At 39.2% G+C, this 22,593-nt stretch overlaps 4 protein-coding genes, 2 non-coding genes and 1 pseudogene across 9 annotated transcripts; 6 read left to right on the forward strand and 1 right to left on the reverse strand.

The window, feature by feature from the left end:
- Window positions 1–298: 298 nt before the first annotated feature.
- On the forward strand, window positions 299–5,958 carry LOC105174031 (sorting nexin 1). The gene is made up of 11 exons (XM_011095992.3): window positions 299–501; window positions 621–773; window positions 1,941–2,076; window positions 2,587–2,720; window positions 3,374–3,448; window positions 3,730–3,889; window positions 4,107–4,240; window positions 4,312–4,380; window positions 4,694–4,773; window positions 5,423–5,483; window positions 5,559–5,958. The coding sequence occupies exons 1-11, from the start codon at window positions 490–492 to the stop codon at window positions 5,763–5,765; spliced, it is 1,221 nt and encodes a 406-aa protein (XP_011094294.1). The 5' UTR covers window positions 299–489; the 3' UTR covers window positions 5,766–5,958.
- A 629-nt stretch (window positions 5,959–6,587) lies between these two features.
- LOC105174032 (uncharacterized) lies at window positions 6,588–7,657 on the forward strand. The gene is made up of 3 exons (XM_011095993.3): window positions 6,588–6,976; window positions 7,065–7,118; window positions 7,309–7,657. Exons 1-3 carry the CDS (start codon window positions 6,680–6,682, stop codon window positions 7,540–7,542), a joined length of 585 nt encoding a protein of 194 aa, XP_011094295.1. The 5' UTR covers window positions 6,588–6,679; the 3' UTR covers window positions 7,543–7,657.
- Window positions 7,658–9,074: 1,417 nt separating this feature from the next.
- TRNAL-UAG (transfer RNA leucine (anticodon UAG)) lies at window positions 9,075–9,154 on the forward strand. The gene has a single exon. It is a non-coding gene; the product is annotated as a tRNA-Leu (tRNA).
- A 93-nt stretch (window positions 9,155–9,247) lies between these two features.
- LOC105174033 (alpha/beta-Hydrolases superfamily protein) lies at window positions 9,248–11,989 on the forward strand. Of its 3 annotated transcripts, none has more exons than XM_011095994.3 (5): window positions 9,248–9,540; window positions 10,176–10,414; window positions 10,680–10,792; window positions 11,195–11,335; window positions 11,451–11,989. In XM_011095994.3, the coding sequence occupies exons 1-5, from the start codon at window positions 9,303–9,305 to the stop codon at window positions 11,701–11,703; spliced, it is 984 nt and encodes a 327-aa protein (XP_011094296.1). In that variant the 5' UTR covers window positions 9,248–9,302; the 3' UTR covers window positions 11,704–11,989. The 3 variants fall into 3 exon arrangements, with proteins under 3 accessions (XP_011094296.1, XP_011094297.1, XP_011094298.1); XM_011095996.3 differs by having other exon boundaries at window positions 9,300–9,544; XM_011095995.3 differs by lacking the exon at window positions 10,680–10,792 and having other exon boundaries at window positions 11,172–11,335.
- A 766-nt stretch (window positions 11,990–12,755) lies between these two features.
- On the forward strand, window positions 12,756–16,145 carry LOC105174035 (small ribosomal subunit protein uS11x). Its single transcript, XM_011095997.3, has 6 exons — window positions 12,756–12,914; window positions 13,596–13,715; window positions 13,860–13,905; window positions 15,423–15,508; window positions 15,583–15,712; window positions 15,865–16,145. The coding sequence occupies exons 1-6, from the start codon at window positions 12,912–12,914 to the stop codon at window positions 15,930–15,932; spliced, it is 453 nt and encodes a 150-aa protein (XP_011094299.1). The 5' UTR covers window positions 12,756–12,911; the 3' UTR covers window positions 15,933–16,145.
- LOC148785115 (small nucleolar RNA Z101) lies at window positions 14,854–14,945 on the forward strand. Its single transcript, XR_016062956.1, has one exon. It is a non-coding gene; the product is annotated as a small nucleolar RNA Z101 (small nucleolar RNA).
- Window positions 16,146–21,766: 5,621 nt separating the features above from the next.
- On the reverse strand, window positions 21,767–22,564 carry LOC105174210 (beta-fructofuranosidase, insoluble isoenzyme 1 pseudogene; annotated as a pseudogene). Its single transcript, XR_016062724.1, has 2 exons — window positions 22,175–22,564; window positions 21,767–22,064 (listed from the first exon to the last, which is right to left on the reverse strand). The product of XR_016062724.1 is annotated as a beta-fructofuranosidase, insoluble isoenzyme 1 pseudogene (transcript).
- Window positions 22,565–22,593: the final 29 nt, after the last annotated feature.

Here is a 22,593-nt window from a genome sequence, read left to right on the forward strand (position 1 = left end):
CTAAGAGGATAAATCCTAAATAAAAAAAAAGAGAAAATAAGAATTACTAATTTAATATATAGATAATATCGAAGATATATTAAAACACACTAAAGTGACCATAGGTAGATAGATTAGAAGAGAGAAAATACAAACTGATAGATTAACTTTTTTACAAACTAAATAAATTATGATAATTTATTTTATTTTAGTATATTAAATAATAAAATAGATATTTATATATTCGGTGAAATTAAAATTTATGATGGGACGTCAAAATTAGTCTTAATCACCATGATAAGATATTATGAATAGATGAGTTAAAATCACTGGAGGAAAAAGATAAAATAAAATCAGTGTCCAGGTGAGTTGCAGTTGCCGTTTGGTGGCGTAATTTGGCAGACTAACCGCCGCGCCCAGCTTTAAACGAACGTCGCCGTCTGCCGGAATAGTGAGCTCCACTCGCCGGCGTTATTTGGGGCCAGGCTTATCATTATCTGGAAAATAAACATGATCACTACGGTAATTGAATAGTGGCACCACCATCACGAGTCTTGATTGATATTGTAAACATGCGGACAGTGATTTTGTGCATGATTGGCTCATTTTTTTCTTTTTTGATTTGAAAATTTAAAATTAAGATTAATGAGCAGCAGAAAAGTGGATCAGCTCTGTTGGTGGGAAGCCCTCGATCCCCATCGTCGCAATCTCCGTACTTAATGGTATCCGTGTCAGATCCAGCTAAAATGGGCAACGGAGTTCAGGCTTATATCTCGTACAAAGTTACCACCAAGGTAGTATTTCTCAGTTTGGACAGGTCTAGATTGTGTTTGCTCGTGCATGTCGCAGTATAATCAACAATTTGCTATATTAGTGAATTATAGTCTGAGTCTAGCTGGGTCTTACATTTGTGCTCAGTTGTTATTTTGAGTTGATCCTTGCAGTTGGCTTTTATTAGAAGGATATTGAGGGCAATTATTTGACCCAGTTTCTAATAAACCCATCATAAATGACGCTTGTATGAATTGATTTGTTTGAAGAGTCATTGAATAAGAATACAAATTAACACAGCTTCATGAACAAGCAAAGCTAGTACTGGAGTCTCTTCTGAATTCTGTAAGTCTGTAGGATATTGGTTACCTTAGGCAGCTCAGGCATGAACAAGACTTTCCTGTTTTTGAAAGTGGTTGATGTTTTAACATGTCTCTTGTGGAGTTGGTATCACAAGGCATTGATATTGAACTTATCTAGCTTCAGGGTCAAGTTTCATAGCTATACATGTGAACCAAAAGGGAATGGGAAGAGGGGGATGAGTTGGGGGCTTGTGGTGGCTTTTGTGACTGTGGCGCCATAACCCATCAGAATAGCTCTTTTGACCAACTTGGACCTTCCAAAAGGATGAGAAGTATATCTCTAGTTTCTTGATGATGTAACCTACGCCAAAAAAGCAGCATTTTAAGGAGGGAAAGGTAACCCCCCCAAACACACACATGCAGAGGCATTCAAGTGCTTGGTGAGTGGACACTTACAAAATAACTCAACTAGCTTGTTAGCTATAGAAAACACGGATGATACAACTAAGTGGTATTTTGATTGGCCTAATGTGAGATGAACTAGCGTGATCTAACTTATAGCGATAGTGATTTTATTGAATCACCTATATGACAAATACAGGAAACATGTAATTGAAAATAAGTTGAGTTCCCATTTAGTGTTTTGATTATTCAAAATTTTGTGTACTTATTCTATGATTTATGAAATAATTTCCTGACACTTTGCATGTCTATAAGTCTGTAATATATTTATATGCATCTTTTGGACACTTTCCTGTGATCTCCTCATCATTTATGGTGAAATACTTGTATCTCTGATTTAGAGTTCGTCTTCTTTGTTTTACCTAGCTTGAACTTCTGATCTTCAACCTAAACTGAGGACATAGACTTTGGCATTTAATTTTGCAGACAAATTTCCCTGAATATGATGGCCCTGAGAAAATTGTTATTCGACGGTACAGTGATTTTGTTTGGTTAAGAGATCGTCTTTTTGAAAAGTACAAGGGTGTCTTCATTCCTCCTCTTCCAGAGAAGAACACCGTAGGTACTAAGCTGAAGATTTGTTTTCCCTTTCCTCACCAGCAGTAACCTGCTTATTTCCAATTTGAAGATGTATGATAAATTACAGATGTGCTTTTGATTAACCTTTTCTTTTGGAAATTGTTTTTGATTCGTTTACATATCTTCTTTTGGGTGGTATTCTACCAAGTCAAACTTAATATTGTTGAGAAAGATGCTTCTATTTGTGAAAATTGGTACAATTATCTATTTGTGGCGCTTGTTTTGTTCTTCAGGGAAGAAATACCTTGATCAAAACATTAAATTTACTCCATTATTAAACTATAAAAAGATCTAATTGCTTTCATATATCGGATTTACATTAAATTTGCTCTCGTGCTTATGTTCATTTTTTCCCTATGCATTGGCTTATGCATTTTGTCTACTAGTTGATGGTAGAATGAAGCTGATTCCCAGTAGATGACATTATGTCATTGTTATTTTTTCAGCCTTTTAATATTCTTTTTTTGTGTTTTACATGGTTTCTGGTGTACAGAGAAGTTCAGATTTGGTGCCGAATTCATTGAGATGAGGCGTCAAGCATTGGATGTGTTTGTTAACCGGGTAGCTTTACATCATGAGCTTCAGCAGAGCGAGGATTTAAGAATCTTTTTGCAGGCTGATGAGCAGGTAATTCTATCAGATGAAGAATTGGAAAGTGGAAACGGATATTTGAATTACTGGTAGCTTTTGTAGGCAAAGAATCATACCTTAGAAAGAGACTCAGTTGGAGAATGCAAGCAAGCATGTATTTCCTGCAGGAACCCGGTTTTGGTTCAAGGACTTTAAGGTTAAATGTTGAATCTGCGCAACACACCATTAGGAGTTGAAGATCTTATGCGCCTTGAGGAAATGGGGATATCGCCATACTCAAAGTATTGGAGAAGATATGGTTTTGGAGTTAACACTTATAGATAGTTTGGATCTGATTATATATATTGCTAGTTCTAGCCAATTCTTCACTTGGATGATTGATGGTTGTCTTTCATAGTTAGTTGCTCTTATATTTAAAGTTTGAATCAGCCGAGAAGGAGTAATTTACTGTTCTAGGTAATTGTAGGTAGATTACGACTGAATTATTACAATGCTTTGGCTGGCAAGGCCGCAAGAGACCTATCACTGACTATGCATCAAAATATTGAGAAATGAAGTATATATTTCTCTTGTCCATTTCTGTTTCTGCACTGTAGATGGAACTAATTATAGATATCACCTATCAGTTGGAAGTATTCATGACCCTGTCCTTAGATCGATTTTCTATAATTGTTTTGCTTGATCTGCAGACAATGGAAAGAGCAAGATCCCAGGAAACTGGTATTTTCTTGAAGAAGCCGGCAGACTTAATGCAAATTTTCAAGGTATCTCGTTTGTGCAGTAATTGTTAGTCAATATCGTAGTTGGAGTAACTAGTCAGAAAAGAATGCTATTTTGAGTTTTATCAATTGCTATTGCGACAAGCAGAAGTCTCACATGGTTTTGTTCTGACTGAAGGACTTTAGCTTCTTGGAATAGCAATTCTGTTGTGTTTTGCTTAGATGACCTCAGTAATCATTTAGGTCGAGTTCATTGTGAGTTATGTCTGTTTGGGCAAGGGTCACAAACATTTCATATGACAGTGGCTGCCTTTTCAATTTGGTAGGGTGTACAATCCAAAGTGAGTGATGTTGTTCTTGGAAAGGAGAAACCAGCTGAAGAATCAGATCCAGAATATGAGAAGCTGAAGAATTACATTTTTCAGCTTGAAGATCATCTAGCTGAAGCCCAGAAGCATGCTCACCGTCTTGTCAAGAGACACAGGGGTATATGCAAATTTTCATACATTTTATTCTTCTGTAGTATGTGGAAATTGTAAACTCTTCTGCCGTTTTCTCCCCAGGTTGCAAGTCATTAGCAAGAATTAATGATTTTGTCACGTCCGATTTCTTAATTGCTATTTCATGTCTGTTCTGCCTAGTCCATTCTTACATATTTGAAAATTTAATCCATGTGACAGACAAGTTTTCAACATTATTACAGAGTTGGGACAATCTTTATCAGACTTCGGTAAGGCTGTTAAGCTGCTAGGAAACTGTGAGGAAAATCCTCTTGGGAATGCATTTTCTGACCTTGGTACAAAATCAGAGATATTGTCTACCAAGCTGCAGAGAGAGGTATGGTTTAATATGTTACAAATGATTCTTTCACTTGGATGATTTATAGACTTCTCCTATCCTGCTATCAGGCTCACCACCTCTTGATGAATTTTGAAGAACCTTTAAAAGATTATATTCGGGCAGTGCAGTCTATAAAGGTGAGTTCATATCATCATTAATTTGCATATATGTGGCATCTATTTTCGGTGATACCTCACAGAATTGAATGGCTTTCTTGTCTAAGAAGTTGGAACTTATGCTGCATCTAATAATTATTGATTGTAGTCTGCATCTTAAAATGAGAGAGGTACAGGTGATTGCTTTGCAGAAAAATCGACAGCTTGACTCCACTTGCAGTGTGTGTTTCAATTATTGCCAATAAAGCTATTTTATTAATACTGTTATTATTAATATTTGCCTAATTTCACTTGTTTAAGGAAATTGAGGGTACTAATGTTATTTCTTGGACAGGCAACGATAGCAGAGAGGGCAAATGCATTCAGGCAGAATTGTGAACTGGCTGAAGCAATCAAATTTAAGGAAATAGATATGTATGATCCTGAATTCATACCTACTCCCTTGCTTTTCTGTGTGGATCCGTTGATTATATTACACTACAAAAAGGAACGTTTGCTTCATATATGAGGGGACAATGCTTGCTTGGACATTAAATGAACTTCTTAAGTGTGATGTTAAGAAATACAGCTACATTGGTGCTGAGGCAGACCACGTATACTGTTAGCTTCTTTTCTTCCTTCTGCGCTAGTTGGTTCCTTAATGTTGTTGTTAACCATATAATTATTTATTTGGAAAATATTCAGGAATTTGCAACATCGTAACCTTGCTTTATGAGTATGCAATATTTCCAACATGAGGATTTTTTGCATATCTGTACCCAAATGTCTTTCATAATCTGTGTCTAATATGTAAGTAATAATATGAGGAAGACTTATCCAAAATAATCCCCAATTCCAGCATGGTAAAAAGTGTATGCAGAGGTTCTTCAACATCATTTCTGGATTGTTGGATGACTGAGCACATTCATCCCAAAGGATAAGATATGAGGATTTCTAAGTGAATTAGTTCTTAGATGGAGTTAATTATTGAAGATATGGGTCTTGTTCTTGCATTCTTTTGGCATTAAAGATCTGTTAGATCTAATTTGTTGCTAGCTTTCATAACTGTGAATGTATTTTGCAGGAACAAGCTCAGAATAACTCGGTCAGAAAAATTGGGTGAAGCCCAGCATGAATACGAGGAGGTCGTTAGGATTGCTTTGGCATTTTCCTCGTTCTTTCTGGAATATTCATTGCTGATATTCAGTTTCTTGGTGCAGCTAAAAGCTGATGGCGCAGAGGCAACAAGAAGATTTGAGAAAATTGTCAAGCTAATGAATGAAGAGATTATTCGATTTCAAGAACAAAAAACACTAGATATGGGTCTGGCTTTTCATGAATTCGCCAAGGGTCAGGCAGACCTAGCAAATGGTATAGCGTGCGCCTGGCGAAGCCTTCTTCCCAAGCTTGAAGCTTGCTCCTCCTAATAAAATGGCGAATCAGTATAGATGCTTCATCTGTGAAGTTACCCATGCACGGCTCATATTTGTGTCCAAATTCAGGCAGATTTTGACATTGTATACTGTACAGATCCAGAGCAAATGACAAGGGACTCAATCGAACTTTTCCTTCAATTTTTTGATGAATAAGATACTTATCAAGATTTCCTTTTTTTTTTTATTTTTTGATGAATAAGATATTTATTAAGGTTTCCTTTTAACTTTTTATTTTTTATTTTTGGAAGAGGGGGGGGGGGGTGAGGGGTGTAAGGGGTAAGTACTGTTGTTAAGTTATGTCTCAGTGACTAGCTAATATTTGATCTGGCAAATTAGCTAAGGTAATATTGTCTCAGTGACTCGCTACTTTCTGGTCTTGCAAAATTGGCGAAGACAAGATCGAATTCAGAACAACTGGATGTATCACTCACTACCTGTGTTACAAGCCTCGACAGAATTACGATATTTGTGCTGTTCTTTCTTTCTTTATTGTTTTTTTTCAAATATTTTGTGTTCAGTGCATATATTCTACTTTTTAATGGATTACCGTAATTATTAATTATGCACTCCTCCCTCTTAAAATTATCAAACTTTACCTGCAAAATTTCAATATTACATACAGTCTTCCATAAAAAATTAGCAGATTATTAACGTTATATATTTGACCACAAATGAGGTAATTCTGAATCTTTATTAATAGAGTAAATAATTATACTAACTCCGATCAGTAACTTGTTATTCATTATTCTCCCCACAGGAGACATAGGTGGCCACATGGTTGACACTTTCTGTGAAAATTCTATCCATATTCATATCCCTTCCCAAAATCAGCACCACACAAAACATGCTCAGTACACACTCTAACAACACAGCACTACGCGCAGCTACTGGTAAACAAAGAAGCCATGGCTTCCATGGCCATCAGACAGGTACTTAACGTTGTCCATGCTTCCCATGTGAAATTCTCATCATTGCCCTTCATCAAACCTAAGTCACCTACATTCATCCCCAACAACAACATTGTCCACTTCCTTGGTCTTGCTGAATTTTCGAGCAAACATAATCTAGTTGCAGTCTCTAAGGCATCATCATCAACTGACAACATTTCACCTGTAGATAACTATGAAGAGGGAGTTTCTTTAGGTACCATGAAACTTCCCTCGGACACTGATGTTGCTAGATTTGAAACCTTGCTCTTTCAGGTACTAGCAATGGCTTAAAGCTATGTTCTTTTCATCATCGTCAATCTTGGCCAAGTACTCACTGAGAATTTACAATGTGACTTTACAGTGGGGGAACAGCTTATGCCAAGGAGCTAATTTGCCACTTCCAGTGCCACTCAAGGTCAGTGATGATCAAGTTGCATTAATTGGATCCTTATTTGCTGCTAAAACAACCTTAAATCACTGGGACTACTTGTCATTTTTTTAAGGTTGTTCAGCAACTTCTAGGCCATAAGATCTTTACATGATCTTTATGTCAACACTGTCTTTCATGTGTTTGATAACTGATCATTAAGGATATGCATTACCAGGTAGACAAAATCCCTGGTGGAGCTAGACTTGGTTTCATTACAGTTGGAGATGGAGAGACAGAAGTCCTCGTGTACATAGATTGCTTGGTGTTTCCGGCTACTGATACCTCTGTTCCAATGTTTCGCGCCATAAGAAATGGGCCCAGGAAAGATCAGCCACCCCCAGGCGAGCCAAGAATCATGAGAAGCCTATTAGATGCCCTGAAGAAGTGTGTTGAAATAGCAAGAATTTAATTTTTTACTCACTTGGGCTGTAAAATTTGTTCTGATATACATACCTGTCTGGTGTTAATTATTTAATCCTGTAAGGTACTTGGGTTTGTTTCAATCTTACAGACAGATTACAACACATCATCAGTCTGATGTTCATTTGATAGTTCCTGGTTACTTGGCAGAATTTGTTATCTAGAGTCTAGAGAGGCAAGAAGTTTGCATTTGAACCAATCAGGATTACGTATGATCAGCCATCAAACTATTGTTGATCATTGATAATAATCTGGCAACTTAGTATAACAGATAATTCTGGTAATTTCATGGGATTCTCTTGTTAGGCAACAATACAAGGACATTTGGAAAATATCGATGCACATATGTGAATGCAATAGGGCCTTACACTGTTGTGCTGACGTTAACCTTTCAGGTTTCAACTATCTATTTCCACTTGACTGTTGGTAGATATTTGTTTCTAGTGGGGTTGTTTCTGTGAAGGAGGAGCAAGTCTACTATATTGGAACACGCAAATTAATGTAGTACTGGAAGACTTCAATTTGTTTCCAGTTAACTAAAACTGCTTCCTGCTTTGACTTTCCGGATTTTCTTTTGAAATTTTCCCTTCTCCTTTGAAAGATATTGGTTGCCCATGTTGAGTTTAGGTGGGAGTAATACTGCAATAAAGCTTCAGTAAGCCTATATATTATTGCTTTCTCTGTTCTTGGACACCCCGTTTTTTAATGATCACCTCAGGCTCAGTGAGCTTTTAGGAAGATAATTGTGGGTGCATAAACATATTGGTTTAATCATGTAACTAGCACATGAAAGAGGCATTGGCATGGTGTGCTAATCCATATGAGGATGGGAGGATATTTGGGGGTTGGATTTTGTCTTTGATGACTGCTGTTGCTTTTCAGATTGTTTATCTTACCAGGGTTATCATGATTTTGTTTAAGATGATCAGGCTTTGATGATTCTTTTCCATTGGAAATGATCTGAAAAGTGGTTTTCCATTTGCATGATTTTAGAATAGGGAGATAAGAGTGTAGCAAATAAAAGAGGAAAAAGATGTGGAATTGATTTGTGATTGATACACTTAGTTTTGATGTATTTCTTAAACACTTATTAGTGAAAGGATAAATATTTAGTTTTGTAACTCAGAGGGTATGATATTTTTAGTCACATATAAATTGATTTTTGCAATTTGAAATTTTTGATAGTTTTAGTCCCTTTTCGATTAATAACTTCTTCCTTCAAATTACAATGGTTGCCCACCAATTTAATGGCCGGAATAATTGAAATTCCCAATTTAATGGCTGCACTTCATCATAATGGCGGGAATCCCCACTTTAATTGTGCTATGTGCAAGCCACATGCAATTTTTTGATAAATTAAGTGAAAAATGACTAAAATTATCAAAAAAAAAAAAAAAGCAAATCTAAATTGTTAAAGTTAATTCGTGGAACAAAAAATACCACATTTTAAATTACAGGACTAAGTTTTATTTTTAATGTTGTTAAGAATAGATGCTCTTAAGAGCAGATATCATACCATCTGACAGTTTGGCCGAGTGGTCTAAGGCGCCAGATTTAGGCTCTGGTCCGAAAGGGCGTGGGTTCAAATCCCACAGCTGTCATTAATTAGTCCTTTTACTTTCCATTTTTCTTTTTCATGCGCGGCAACTTTTCTAGAAACGGCGTCGTACTGAGCCATCATAATACTATCTGCACCTCGCATTCCACCACCAGAAGCGCGCAGCAACTAAGCAAATCATTAGAGGAAACATGTCGAGATCTCTGGCTAAAACCGGTCTGAGCCACCTCCTGAGCCGGCTCCTTTTCGGACCGGCACCGGTTCTCCACCATTCTAGCCGATCCTTCCAGACCCTAGCATTCGAAGAGATCAAATCGTCACCGGAAAAGCCCCATGAATTCACGGCGTTCGTTCTCCACGGCCTCCTTGGTTCTGGTCGAAACTGGCGGTCCTTCTCTCGCTCCCTCGCTTCCCGCCTCTCTCCCGCCCGTGCGTAAGAAATTTGTTTTCACTGCGTATCAGCTGCTTTCGCAATCCCTGTCGTCATATTATTTTCAGGTTTTCTATATACTCTTAAGCGTAAGGCTCGGTATATAGTTCTTTATATTATTGCTTACGTGATGCAATTCTAGAAATGCCCGTATTGGGAAAAAGTTGCCCTAATTGTGGTGATTAGATTGCTGGTTGCGTGGATGAATTTTTGGGCGATCACTAGTGGAGGAGCTGATTTGCTTCAGGCATAAAGTGCACTTGAATCAGTCAAAATCTCCTACTTATTTTGTTTCGACGGTTGTTAGATAGTGTGGTTAAGCTTGTTGTCGGACGACTTCTTTGGATAAATTCGACAATCATTTTACTTGGTGAATCGGTTAAAAACAACTTTTGTAGAGCTCCACTTATGGCCTAATTGCTGGTGCTCTGTTGTGTATGCACATAAGAAATGCTGTGTTTCTCTTCTGGTTGCAGCATTTGAGTTGTGCATTACATGATAGTTATCAGAGTAAGAATGTATATAAGTTCTGGAGCGTGTGGAAAGTGAGAGACCACTACACGTGCACTTTTTTTTTTCTCTGTATGATGCTGGTTTATGCTTTTAACGGAAATATACCTTATGACACGTGTAGAGTGGAGGATGATTCTTGTGGACTTGAGGAATCATGGGAGGTCTGCTGAAATAGAAGGATTATTGCCCCCACATAACCTGGAAAATGCTGCCAAAGATCTGGCGGATCTGGTGAAATCAGAAGACTTGGATTGGCCTGATGTTGTTATTGGCCATTCAATGGGTGGAAAGGTTGCATTGCAATTTGCCCAAAGTTGTGCTAATGGGCATTATGGGGATGATGTTACCTTGCCCAAACAGGTATTCGCCCTTCAGTGAATTAAGCTACCATGTTTTAACTTTGTTCTTAAAATGAGTTTGCTCATAATAAATTGTGGCAACATTAGTTAAAATTATAGCCTGTGAAAGAGATGAAAGTCTTGGCCATGTGGGTTTTGTTATGTGTATAATATGGGTTTCTTTTACCTTTTTGTGATAATGGTGTTTGCATCTTCCTATCGTAACTGCCGGGCTTGTGTTGGCTGTTATGCTGGCTTTATGGATATGTAAACCTGTTGCAGAGCAGCTTTGGGTATTGGACTCTGTTCCTGGTAAAGTAATCCAAGATAATACTGATGGTGAAGTGGAGAAAGTTTTGCAGACCTTACAGAGTCTACCTTCAACATTACCCTCTAGAAAGTAATTCCTCTCCCAATTATTTATTAATTACTGTAATCATTTTTGCTGTGCTGTGGGTCAAGGATTAGTGGCAGAAATGGAGCAGTAATGGATGTTTGAACGTTTTGTCATTTTGGGTTCAATCCTATGACACATGGGCATGGTTTATTCCTGTGATTTCTATATTGTTGTGATCAATCAAGGCCTTCGATAACATAGAAAATAGCAGCTATTGGTGGCAATATGTCAAGCTTATAATTATATGTCTAGCTATAATCTTTTCTGATGGCTTTATTCATACTTGCAATAAGTAAAGTGGTTGAAATTTTAGTTTGAAGTTAAAAGATAAAGTTTATATAGCTTGAAGTAAATTATGGTTTTCTAAAAGTCAGTTTATCAGGCCATAACATTTGGTGTTGTAAGGTGGCTGGTAGATCACATGCTGAAGCTTGGGTTTTCAAAGTCTTTATCCGAATGGATAGGGAGTAACCTCAAAAAATCAGGAGAACAAGAGACTTGGGCTTTTAATCTTGATGGGGCAGTCCAGATGTTCAATTCTTACAGGTGAGTCAATTCCTGTATAATTTTGCCTGCTTTTACTATTCTTTTGGCTGTTCTTTGGAATATAAATGGACGAAACATGCACATTTGACTTAAGGTCCTCTCAATATTGTCACAGGGAGATGGATTATTGGCCCCTACTGGATCACACACCCAAAGGCATGGAGATAGACGTCGTGCGTGCTGAGAAGAGCGACAGATGGAACCAGGATGTTATACAGCAGCTTGAACACCTCTCAGCTAAAGGAGTTAACGAAAATGAGGGAAAGGTCTTAGTTCATGTCCTTCCCAATGCCGGGCACTGGGTTCATGTGGATAATCCTAAAGGACTTCTTGATATTATTGCTCCTAAAGTTGCCTCTATAGTTTAGCTACTGATACTCTGCAAGCTGCACTAAGGGTGTATCAGCATTTTAACAGTCATTCAGTTAAAATCACAGGAGTTTGAAGTATCAAACAATGTTCTGTGAGTATTATGATATTGTTGCTGGTTAGATTGAGCAGTGATAATGTTGAAACTGTGGCCAGATACATAATTTATCTCTGCTTGGAATAAGATCGTCCAATTTTTGAGCCGGATAAGACAAGTTAGGGGTCATGTACTTTGCAAGACCATCTTTTTTCTAGTTTTGGAAAATTTAAGATTAGTTGCATTTCTCCTTTGCTTCTTGTTTCTGAACTTTCAACTTTCAATCGGCCGCGAGCAATGATTTGAGAACTTGAGGCAAAAATTGCAGAGAATATCTTTAGATGCTGACGCGCACTTATCTACGTAAAATAGGCTTCGATTATAGCACCTATTTAAGTTTGGTGAATGATAATTATGTATGACCTGGACTACACAAATCACAAACTAGCCAAATTTATAACCTATAATTCAAACCACACACTAGTTTTATTTTTGGCCTTTTTGCTTCACAGAATCCTAGAAAATAAGTACTTATCATAATACTGATAATAATGTGATAATTTTAATATGAGATAATCATCAATGTTATACACATCACATGCACCCCTAATTAGTAGTAAGTTGAAAATGCCCCAGCAAACTATGTTTTCCAAAAAAACCACAAAACTAATAGGAAATAGGCGTGGATAATTCATTTTTCTAAAAAAAAAAAAAGAAAGAAAAAAAGAAAAGAAAGGTGTAATAAATTCAATCACATTGAGAAAATACTACCTAAATCAGTTTTTTATTGAACCAAATGAATTACATAACAAATATAATTGATTATTTTTTTTAAACTATACATCAATCAAACGTCTTGAGCCAAGTTTGGTCAAATTCAATGTGTGTAGTATTTTCCTCCCGCCAAGTTAAGTTTGGATTACATGGGCCTTCGCCCATCACGTAATGGGCTATATAAGCCAGCGATTAGACACTTAAAAAAAGTAGTCCACCTCACAACGTCTACTCGATAGGCCCATGAACACTATTTTGGTCCACTTGGGATACTAAACCTAGCTATAAATTATGCACCTTACATATCCCCCCCTCTTCATCAGCTCTTGCCATTAGGGTTTTCCGCACTCGAGAAGCAGCTAAGCCCTATTTTCTCCTTCAGTCGCAGCCAAAGCAATGGTAATTCCCTCAAAAACCACACGGATATGCGATGCATTGCCGCTCATCTCTGTGTGCATATGCATCTATCTGATTTTTCTCATTTCTTTGCATGCATCTATAGTAGTACGAATATTCAGTGTGCTGTTTTTGGAGATTCATTCTGGTGGGTTTGTTTTGTCAGATTTCTTGATGGTCGAAATTTTGATGTTTGTTGCTTACTTTGGAATCTTTTATGTAGATGAAGTTCTTCCAATGTTTTCCTTCTACAAATTCATGTAGAGTTTTAATTGTGTTTCTTTAAACTCTTAGCTAGAGTTACACACTTTGGCCTAAAACTGTTAGGGATGAGGACTCGATTTTGATATCTATTCGCCTTTGGATTGCTATGAAAGCCTATACCATGGTGACCAGTGATTGGTGACTGTTCTGGTCATCTGGTGGTTGTTCTCTTGGAAAATAAAGTGATTTGGAAATTTTAGCGATACTCCTGAATGATTAGTAATTGTTCTCATTAGTCCTGATATAAATGCTGAGTTTGTATTTGGTTTAGATTAAATCTATATAGTGGAAACTTCTTTTGTTTTGTAATTCGTACTAGTAGTGATCATAGTGCTGTTGGCATTTTAATGATACTTTGTCAATTGTTTCCCGTTTTGGATTCTGTTTCTGATGTACGTAATCTTCATTTGGTTTTAATAGTCGAAGAGAAGGACCAGGGAGCCCAAGGAAGAGAATGTCACTCTTGGACCTGCCACTAGGGATGGAGAACTAGTGTTTGGAGTGGCCCACATCTTTGCCTCATTCAATGACACCTTCATTGTGAGTATTGGGTTTGCTAAAGTCTGTATGTTGGACTCCCCTATCCCTCAACAAATAAAAAAATGGGCTATTTGCTTTTGTAAAGGAGGTATATTGTTTGCGATTGTGCTCCATTTATTAATTATATTATCATTTTACTTGCAGCATGTGACTGATTTATCTGGAAGGGAAACTATGGTTCGCATTACAGGTATCATTTAACTATACTGATATCTCATTTCTGTTGACATTAGGATCTTCATAGTTGTTGCTTGATCTTTTTATGTTTTGGCTAATTTGTGGGGTTAGAGTGTCAAAGAGAATTTTGACTTGTAATTCATTGACAATCTGAAAAATTATCCAATTTAGTGTTGGGCATTTGCTTGAGTCCCTTACCTGGACACCGTTCAATATCACTGTGTTTGTGTCTGACATGTTTTGTGGGGTCTTCTTCCGATGTTCATGAAGGAGTTACAACGTATCAGGAAAAAAAATTAAAATGATTAAAATCAAGTTAATTTATCTTATCTAAATAAGCGGTTCTCTTCTTGAACAACCTTTTCTCTAAGGTTTTAAATCTATTTTGGGGAGATAATACACAAACATCAGCTATTTTAATCACCCATATGATGTTTGTGATCATGCATAGTTTTGCCTCATTGGTGTTAAAGTTTGTTAGAACCTATTCATAGTGTTTGTATTTGTTTTTTGAATGTTTGTTTTGGTATTTTGAAGATAGAGGGAGAAAAATAGTCATAAATAAGTGTATGTTGGAATTAGATGGTATGTTTGGATTTGTGTTTTGAGGTAATTTAAAATATTTTAATATAAGTAGTGTAGGTTTGATGTTGGGATTTGGGAGACAAATCACTATTATTGTCAAATTATCTCATTTATATACTTTTTGTATATAAATGTATATATATAAATATTGTATGTTTAATATTGTATTTTTTTTGGAGATAAAAACACTATTTATTATTAAATTATGTCTATTTTATATTATATATAAATGTGTGTGTATGTTTTATCTTGTCTGGGGAAATGCCAAAACATTAAACCAGACATAGTCAATAAGTGCCTTGTATGCTGTAGTGTGCATAACATTTTGTGGCTGGTAATCATAAGGTGGTGATGTGATCTAATTTGTTAGTAGATCTGGGGGCATAGGATGAATCTCATGTTAAATGGGTAATTTGTGTCTGAATCATATTTATGATGCTATATCACCTTGGAGATCTGATGCCCTGCTGCATTCCACCTTATTGCTCTTGTTATTCTCTTAAGTGAAATATATGTTTGAGTTCTTAGAAATCCAATATATGTTAGGTTCTTAGAAAAACCAATATGTAGGCTTATGCTTGTTATTTCCAAGAACTGCAGCTAAATAGTCTAGCAAGGTTCATTCTGTCTGAGGGGCTTGTATTAAATATTTATCTTTAGGACAATAATACATGACTTAATGTCATGTTTATTAGCAAAGGTGGTGTGCAGAAGCTGTATATAATGAACTGCAGTTTATTAATGTGTCGTACTTTAGCCAGTTTGGCCTATATGTGTTGTGTTGGATACTACGGAAATTCTCTTTTTTTGGGATGGGTGTTGCATCAGAAGTTTGCAATATTGTCATACATATTGGTTTTTGGAATTTATAGTACTAAATGGTTGAAGTGCTTCCTGGTTTCTTTTATAACTGATTTGGTTATGACATTCTATGCTGGGACTTAGGTGGAATGAAGGTGAAAGCTGATAGGGATGAATCCTCCCCATATGCAGCTATGCTTGCAGCTCAAGATGTTGCTCAGAGATGCAAGGTCTTTGGATATTTTGTTGTAAAACCCATAACATTTGAGATAATTTTCTGGTGTCTGATGCATGGAATTTGCAGGAATTGGGGATTAATGCTCTTCATATTAAGCTTCGTGCTACCGGAGGCAATAAGACTAAGACCCCTGGTCCTGGTGCTCAATCTGCACTTAGAGCCCTTGCTCGTACGGGCATGAAGATTGGTCGGATAGGTATTGGATTTTCCAGATTGGTAGATCTTTTGGGTGCTATTTTCTGAATTCTCATGGAATGCTTGTTGCAGTTCATTGTCACTGGTGGATTTTTTTTGCATGATATGATCCTTAATCATAAATTGAATGTGCTGTTTGTATTTTGTTTGCAGAGGATGTAACTCCAATTCCAACTGACAGCACTAGGAGAAAGGGTGGCAGAAGGGGAAGGAGACTGTAATCTGCCCCTTGTCAGGGTACCTGCGGTTCTGTTTGGGATGTTTTCTGGGGTTGCAAATTTTGTTATTTAGTATTTGAAGAATTTTTAGTTTAAACATGAATGATTCTGGTGTTTGATCATGTGGACGCCAACAATTAAGAGATAGTGAATTTTTGGGAACATACTTATGCCTATTATCTTTTGTTTTGTATGAAATTTAGCAGTTTTGGATTCTGTTATTGGGTGATGTCTATGAGCATTATGTTGCATTATGAAATTCCAGACTCCCACGAATTTGTTCCTTGGTTCAGTTTTCTGAGGGTCAAACATCACACCTATTATTATGTCATTTGGTGGGTAGGACTGAGGAAAGGCTTACCGGAGTAGATCTTATGCTTTGTTGGATTTCTTTTATACTCATTCGAAAGTTTTGTTCCGGGAGGTCATTTGTTGGACCGATATCTTATTTGCGTTTAGATTATCTGTTTCTCCTGGGAAAGTACTATACCCTTTTTGCCAAAAGAATGTGGAAGAAGAGGGTGTTACAATTCCCTACATCAATTCCGTTCAACTTTGTCAGCTGAATTCATTCTGTTGCAGTTGATTTTCAAGGATGGTACATGAGTAATTTTTTAACTGCTATAACATGGGCTGTTTTCATGTTAATTAGAAAATTTGTCAAGTGAAATTTACATGTCATGGCTAATAAAGCGATAATCTTGCTTTTTTATTTCCTTCTATGAGAACTAAGTGGCATTACATGTTGGGTAATTTGCTGATGGCTCGGCTTAGTTCTGAAAAATGGTGTGGATTCTTGATTGTAGGAAACGTCAAAAGGCTAAAAAGGCACGATCTGAGTTAACAGCTAGATATCTGCAAAAAAATAAGACTCGTCTGAGTTGACATTTAGCCTGTACGATTTGCCTTCGTCAAGGTTTATTTTGGTAAAAAACTAGAAAAGCTTAAAAGAAGATTTTTAATTCGGTGTCGATCTTTTGTTTTAGCAGAATTTGATCGTTGATTGATCTGAATGGACCCTCTACACAGTTCCTCAAGAACACATAACTTTGGGGGTGGTAGAATTATCTCGTAGTTTTAATTTTGCGCGATTTGACCACATTATTCGTCCCAATATCTTAATTTTGTCATGGGTCAAATATAGGGAAAACCATATGGGGATTAAGTCAACTGGCAACGGCCTTTCTTACTTTTAAAACCGAGTATTCTTCTATCTTTCACAAAAGTTGGCAACCTCGGAAGGGTATGACAGGACGAAGGAAGTTCAAGAATTCGACCAATCGAAAGCGGGAGTCAAAGGCCTCTCTGGTTCCGACATCTCCACCATTCCCAGAATCTTCATCCGCCCACCGGAATTCCGCCTCCACAATCCCACCTCTGCACAAAGGTAGAGGTTCAGGAAATTAATTGGATCGACGAAATCAAATTTGGTCACATTAAATTAGATATAGAGTAATAGTAATATATTTGCTATTCGATTGATCATTTTTTTTTTTTTTCTGGTCTATACACCAATCACAATAGAAATGTATCACGATTATCATATAATTAGTTTATTTTCAACTAGTCTTGATTTAAATTAAAAAACAATCGTCATTAGTGAAGGGGTCCACATGCGGCAAGCAAATGTGATTTATATCTCGTCAATAAATTCTGTTCATGTGTAGTCTAGGCACAGGTGGGTTGATTCTGGGACAATTATTTTCTGGTGAGAGTCGATATCACGGATGGATTTTTTTGTCTCGCAGCGAAATATATTTTTCGCTCGTGTGGCGTTTCAGGTTACACCCAACCTTCGACCAGCCTTCCCACATCTCAAAGTTTACTAACTGTCCGTCGCGTGTCTTCGACACTGAAACTCGCTAGCTCGATATCTGAACGCATCCCTGTGCGGCACTGCGTGCCTTTGTGTTCGCCTATCCAAAATGCTCATATTTGCTAAGGTTCTTGGCATGCACGTCTTAGCATCTTTTAGTGGTCGGCCCTGACTAGCTAGTCTGCCGCCATGAGTCTCGCCCACAATCTTGGAACCTGACGATGCATTCCTCGATGGCAAGGAGCATTCTTGCTCCGCCTCGGCATTACAGCGGTCTGCATGCGCCCGCAACGCGCGTCTCATGCCCAACACACACTCTGCCATCCTCGGCGCACACTTTTGTTGTAGCCGTCTTCTATGCCTCGCCCGAGTAGGACCACATCTTAAGTCCGAGGTCCGTTCGGTATTGCCGATATCCTGCCTTGATCCTGCACAACATGCCCGACATGTCTTCTTGTCTTTCGGCGTGGCTATACAATTTGCCACAGTGCAGTGTCGGCCCACAATCGCACATCTTAGCCAATGGGCCCCCATGGACGGCTAGAACCCGATAGCGCGTGCCATGAGTTGGATCACGAGGTCTTGGAGTGCTTGCCTCTATCACCCATTCTCACAAGAGGTGTTGCCCCTGATATCTCGCAGCCCAGGAGCAACCTTGCGCGTCACACAGAATCTCTCGGTTGCTTTTGCGCCCAAAGCAGGCCATCCTTGCTCTACGATGCCCATCCGATTCCCATGCCTTTTGGAGACTCTAAACACTCCAGGACTCTAAGCACTCCTTTGAGATGTCTAGAGTCGGCTCTTAAAGGCCCCCAACATGCCCATAAGAGATGCTCATTTAGTGCCGACGTTGCCTACTGCCGCTGCCGTCGTGCACGGGGAAGGCTGGCTGGAGCTCATCACTGCATGCCCCCCTTTATAATAGGCTTAAAAAAGTTTTTTCATGTTCCAAGAGTAGACACTGAAATGATTGAGGATCGCAATTTTTTGCGTATCTCCCTCAACCGACATCCAAATCACGTGCCGCTTGAATCGTAGTTTAGCCACATCACAACTCTTGAGTTTCAACCCAATCCGATCATCCATCATTGAGGAATTGCCACCGCAATACTCTGAAACTATAGTCTCGCCACTGCACTGGCGGACTTTGAACATCATCATCGTTTCCTATCCAAACGGAACTGTCTACCTCTGAAACATCTTGGAGGTGCTCATAACACTTCAAAGATCTCACTTGAAACGGTTTTGCAAATCTCCAAGGATAAAGCATTATGCTTCACGCATTTCTCTCCTGCTCGCGTGCAAGGTGGCGCTTGATCATCGCCCTTATATCTCCTTTCCCAAACATCCTCGAAATGACTTCATACTTGGCGGATAGTATCCCCACACATCATAGAAGTTCCCATACGACCAGTTCTGCAATCCCCAATCGGTAAGAGTCTCTGCTCGAAAGCCGTTTGCGCACCCGCGTGCCGGTCGGCATCCCCTAGCCGTCCGCACGTCCTCCACAAGTCATTGCCGGCTGTCTTGCTCAAGGAGCGACCAATGACATTCTTCCCTACTCGATCTGTAGATGTTCTCGTCAACACATAAACGAAGGATTGAGGTGTATGCAGTGCCCAATACTCTCTCTTAGTATCACGCGACACCAGACCGACCTCCTGCTTTTTCAAGCGCTTTAGTTGTGAAGTGCCTTTTCAGCATAACACGTTGACACCCTCTTCCCAAATGGTGGTCTGCTCCCCCATGAAATATAGTGCCTCTGATGCACTTAATTCAACCCGAAAACTCAAAACAAAAGTTTGTGCCTCTATCTGCACTCTCTTCCCAAACAACGGTGGGTAACCCTCCACAATCGTGCCTCTATGCACTACATTTTGCATTATTGCCTTGAGTTGGAAGTCTGTGTACTCTTCTACACTCTCTTCCCTAATGTAGCCTGCGTCTGTGTACAAATACACTCTCTTCCCCAATATAACCCGTTGAAGTTGGAAGTCTGTGCCTCGCTCTGCACTCTCTTCTAGACAGTTGCTCAACCGTTGTTGGAAGTCTGTGCCTTTCTCTACACTTTCTTCCCAACTGTTGCTCAACTGATGTTGGAGTCTGTGTATGTTGCTGCACTCTTTCTCAATTGTTGCTCACTGATTGTTTGCCCCCACGGATAGTGTCTGAATACACTCATTCATAATGCAGGTAGGAAATCTGTACACGCATTTTGTATTCTCTTCCCAACATTCTTAAGTAATGGGTAGCAAACCGTGCTCCAAGTCCGTCAAGTGCGCCTCTCAATCTGTGATGTCCCTCAAAACAGTGCCTCAAATACACCCGAATTGCTTTGGAACGAATGAAGTGTGGAGTCTGTGCGCACGCTTCACACTCTCTCCCCCACGCGAGGTGTTGCTGTCCTCGGCAAACATGCAAACCCGCCTCTACGGTTGAGCACACTTAAACACTTGCAAGCACGTGGGCCAGATGCGCAAACTGTTAGAACCACGTCGCTCGAGGACCGAACAACTCTTGAAAGGGTTCTCACTCAACCCAACACAAAAACGGGATCTTTGCCCCCAATCTGGCCGAAAACCAAGCTCAAGTCCCCACCTAACATTGACATAAGGCTAGGATTTATGAATCCCTGCCCGGCCTCACCATGCCGCTCATGGTGCCAATGGAGCCCGATGCTCCCCTTAATTCTCCACTCGGTAGTTCCTCTCGAAAATTCTTAGACCAAAGAGCCCATAATATGGTGTCAGAATCCCCATGAATAACATTCTCAATTAAGCTAAACTATGCTCTTGATGAGCACTCAAACACGGCTTAGTAGGTTGTCTCCACTCAAGCCCGGACAAGTTGCCGCTTTTCTCATAACTAATGCTTATGCCCCCTGGTTCTTGAAGCGTCTCGTCTTTCCTCTGAACGCACCATCATCTACCATAACAACACTTCATCCTACATTTATGCTCGGCCAAACATGGCTCATCCGACAACTGCCCACAAAAGGAAGGGGTCTCAACATCCGCTCCTCGCAACCCAAAGGGTGGCTTGTTCCAAGCACCTTTTGTGCAACTAGGCCTCGGCACCTCAACTTTATGCTCGTCCTTCCCTGTAGGGAAGGTTCCTCAAAACTCAAACGAGAAGGTGGCCCTTCATCCACCATTCTCCACACAAGGTGACATTTCGCCCACCAAAACGGTTTCATCGCCTAGATCACCTCCTGAATTGTGGTAGTTCAGCACACATGGTTGCTTATCTCGCAATCGTGGCTCTCGTAGTCCACCCGATGCATCGGCATGTCCCCCTTTCGCTTAGGGAAGCCAAGATGAATTCTGAAATATGATATTTTTTCCTACAAAAAAATTTCGGACCATTGCCAGCTCGCTCGACATATTTACGACGCTCACTCAACTGTCAACCAACAACAACGAAGTTGGACCGTAACCGCTTGGTCTCTGAAGCAGCCCAAATGCGCACAAAAGGACTCTACCCAACATGATCTCTGTGGCAGACATCCCCCAAAATCATACCATTTTGAGACGCTCGCTGAAGTATTTTAAAGCCAAAGACAATGATCCTACACAACTGTGCCGTAATTCGGTCTAACATTGTCTCAACTGACAGTCTCAACCCAAGTCGTATCTACCTGCCATAGAGCTCATGTGCCAATCCAGATCTTCAACTGGGCACAACTCTCATTCGCGAGCCCGGGATTAACCGGGATCTGATACCAACTGTCACGGACGGACTCTTTTGTCTCACGGTGGAATATATTTTTCGTCTGTGAGGCGTCTCAGGTTACACCCAACCTTTGACCAGCCTTCGCACATTTCAGAGTTTACCGACTGTCCGTCAGAAATATGTACGCATTTTTTTATGAGGATCACGCACATAGTAAGAGAGAGGTACATGCGTATATATCTATGTGTGTGTATGGAAAGAGGGGCAATCCTAATTATTAGGATTTAAGATAAAAGAGACCATCCGATTATTCATAACATTTTTCTTCTTTTCTGATGATTGTGATACAAGAAGTTGAAAAAGATACAACAATGAATTCACAAGTCTGTACACAAGACTGAAAAATTGAGGAAAAGAAGCTAAAGAAAAATAGGTCTTTTAATTGTATCCATGGATCTGATCTCTGAGCCTCTTAATGAATTAGTGGTTCATCTGCTTAGGGGCATTCATGCTCCACGCTCAGTCTCAGTCCCATTGTTGAATGCGTACAGATGTGCTTTGTCATAAATTGCTAGAGTTGGATAAACCCGAGATGTAATGCAAGTCTTTCCTCCAGCCCCGAAGCTCTCCACAACAGAATTATCAATCTACAACCAAGGAATTCATTAGGAATTGATCATTTATAGATAGCCTCCTGAAACACAGCAATTAATAAATCAAGTATATCTACGAAATGAAATGAAATACTCTTGCATACCAAACTCCTGAGAGAGATCTTCTTATCTTTCAAGTCAACGTTTACGAATCCTGCGAATGATGGTCTGTATGGATCCTTCCCCTCCTTCATCGAAGACTTGCCACTCATTAGTGTGGACCGTGATGCATCTGAGCACATAAGGACGAGGTGCTGATTGTCTTGTGCTTTGAAAACTCTGAAGAACACGGGGGTGTATTCCTCCAGGTTTTCTGAAGCCAATGTCAACAGCCCAAATGGTCCTAATCCACCTTCAACTGTTGACCCCTTTTGGCTGCAAAGCTTTTGTGCATCATATCTATCCCAGCTTGGATCAAAAGGCTCAGCCTTGTCCAAGCTGTTGAACGAGAAGGTTACATCCACATCCGCCTGCAGCCATTTGTCTGCAATCATGCCAAATCAGTCGACGTACCCCACTTCAA

The sequence above is a fragment of the Sesamum indicum genome, linkage group LG11, assembly GCF_026168435.1.
Source record: "Sesamum indicum cultivar Baizhima isolate 11 linkage group LG11, ASM2616843v1, whole genome shotgun sequence".
NCBI lineage: Eukaryota > Viridiplantae > Streptophyta > Magnoliopsida > Lamiales > Pedaliaceae > Sesamum > Sesamum indicum.

Excerpts from the sequence above, each read along its gene's own strand:
- LOC105174031 (XM_011095992.3), top strand. Across the intron at positions 3,449-3,729 it reads ACTTAATGCAAATTTTCAAG|GGTGTACAATCCAAAGTGAG; the intron begins GTATCTCGTTTG and ends TCAATTTGGTAG. Across the intron at positions 3,890-4,106 it reads TCTTGTCAAGAGACACAGGG|AGTTGGGACAATCTTTATCA; the intron begins GTATATGCAAAT and ends ACATTATTACAG.
- LOC105174035 (XM_011095997.3), top strand. Across the intron at positions 13,906-15,422 it reads AACTATGGTTCGCATTACAG|GTGGAATGAAGGTGAAAGCT; the intron begins GTATCATTTAAC and ends GCTGGGACTTAG. Across the intron at positions 15,713-15,864 it reads CATGAAGATTGGTCGGATAG|AGGATGTAACTCCAATTCCA; the intron begins GTATTGGATTTT and ends TTTTGTTTGCAG.
- LOC105174032 (XM_011095993.3), top strand. The coding sequence starts at position 6,680 with ATGGCTTCCATGGCCATCAGACAGGTACTTAACGTTGTCCATGCTTCC. Across the intron at positions 6,977-7,064 it reads TTGAAACCTTGCTCTTTCAG|TGGGGGAACAGCTTATGCCA; the intron begins GTACTAGCAATG and ends GTGACTTTACAG. Across the intron at positions 7,119-7,308 it reads CACTTCCAGTGCCACTCAAG|GTAGACAAAATCCCTGGTGG; the intron begins GTCAGTGATGAT and ends ATGCATTACCAG.
- LOC105174033 (XM_011095994.3), top strand. The coding sequence starts at position 9,303 with ATGTCGAGATCTCTGGCTAAAACCGGTCTGAGCCACCTCCTGAGCCGG. Across the intron at positions 9,541-10,175 it reads TTCCCGCCTCTCTCCCGCCC|AGTGGAGGATGATTCTTGTG; the intron begins GTGCGTAAGAAA and ends TGACACGTGTAG. Across the intron at positions 10,793-11,194 it reads TCAACATTACCCTCTAGAAA|GTGGCTGGTAGATCACATGC; the intron begins GTAATTCCTCTC and ends TGGTGTTGTAAG.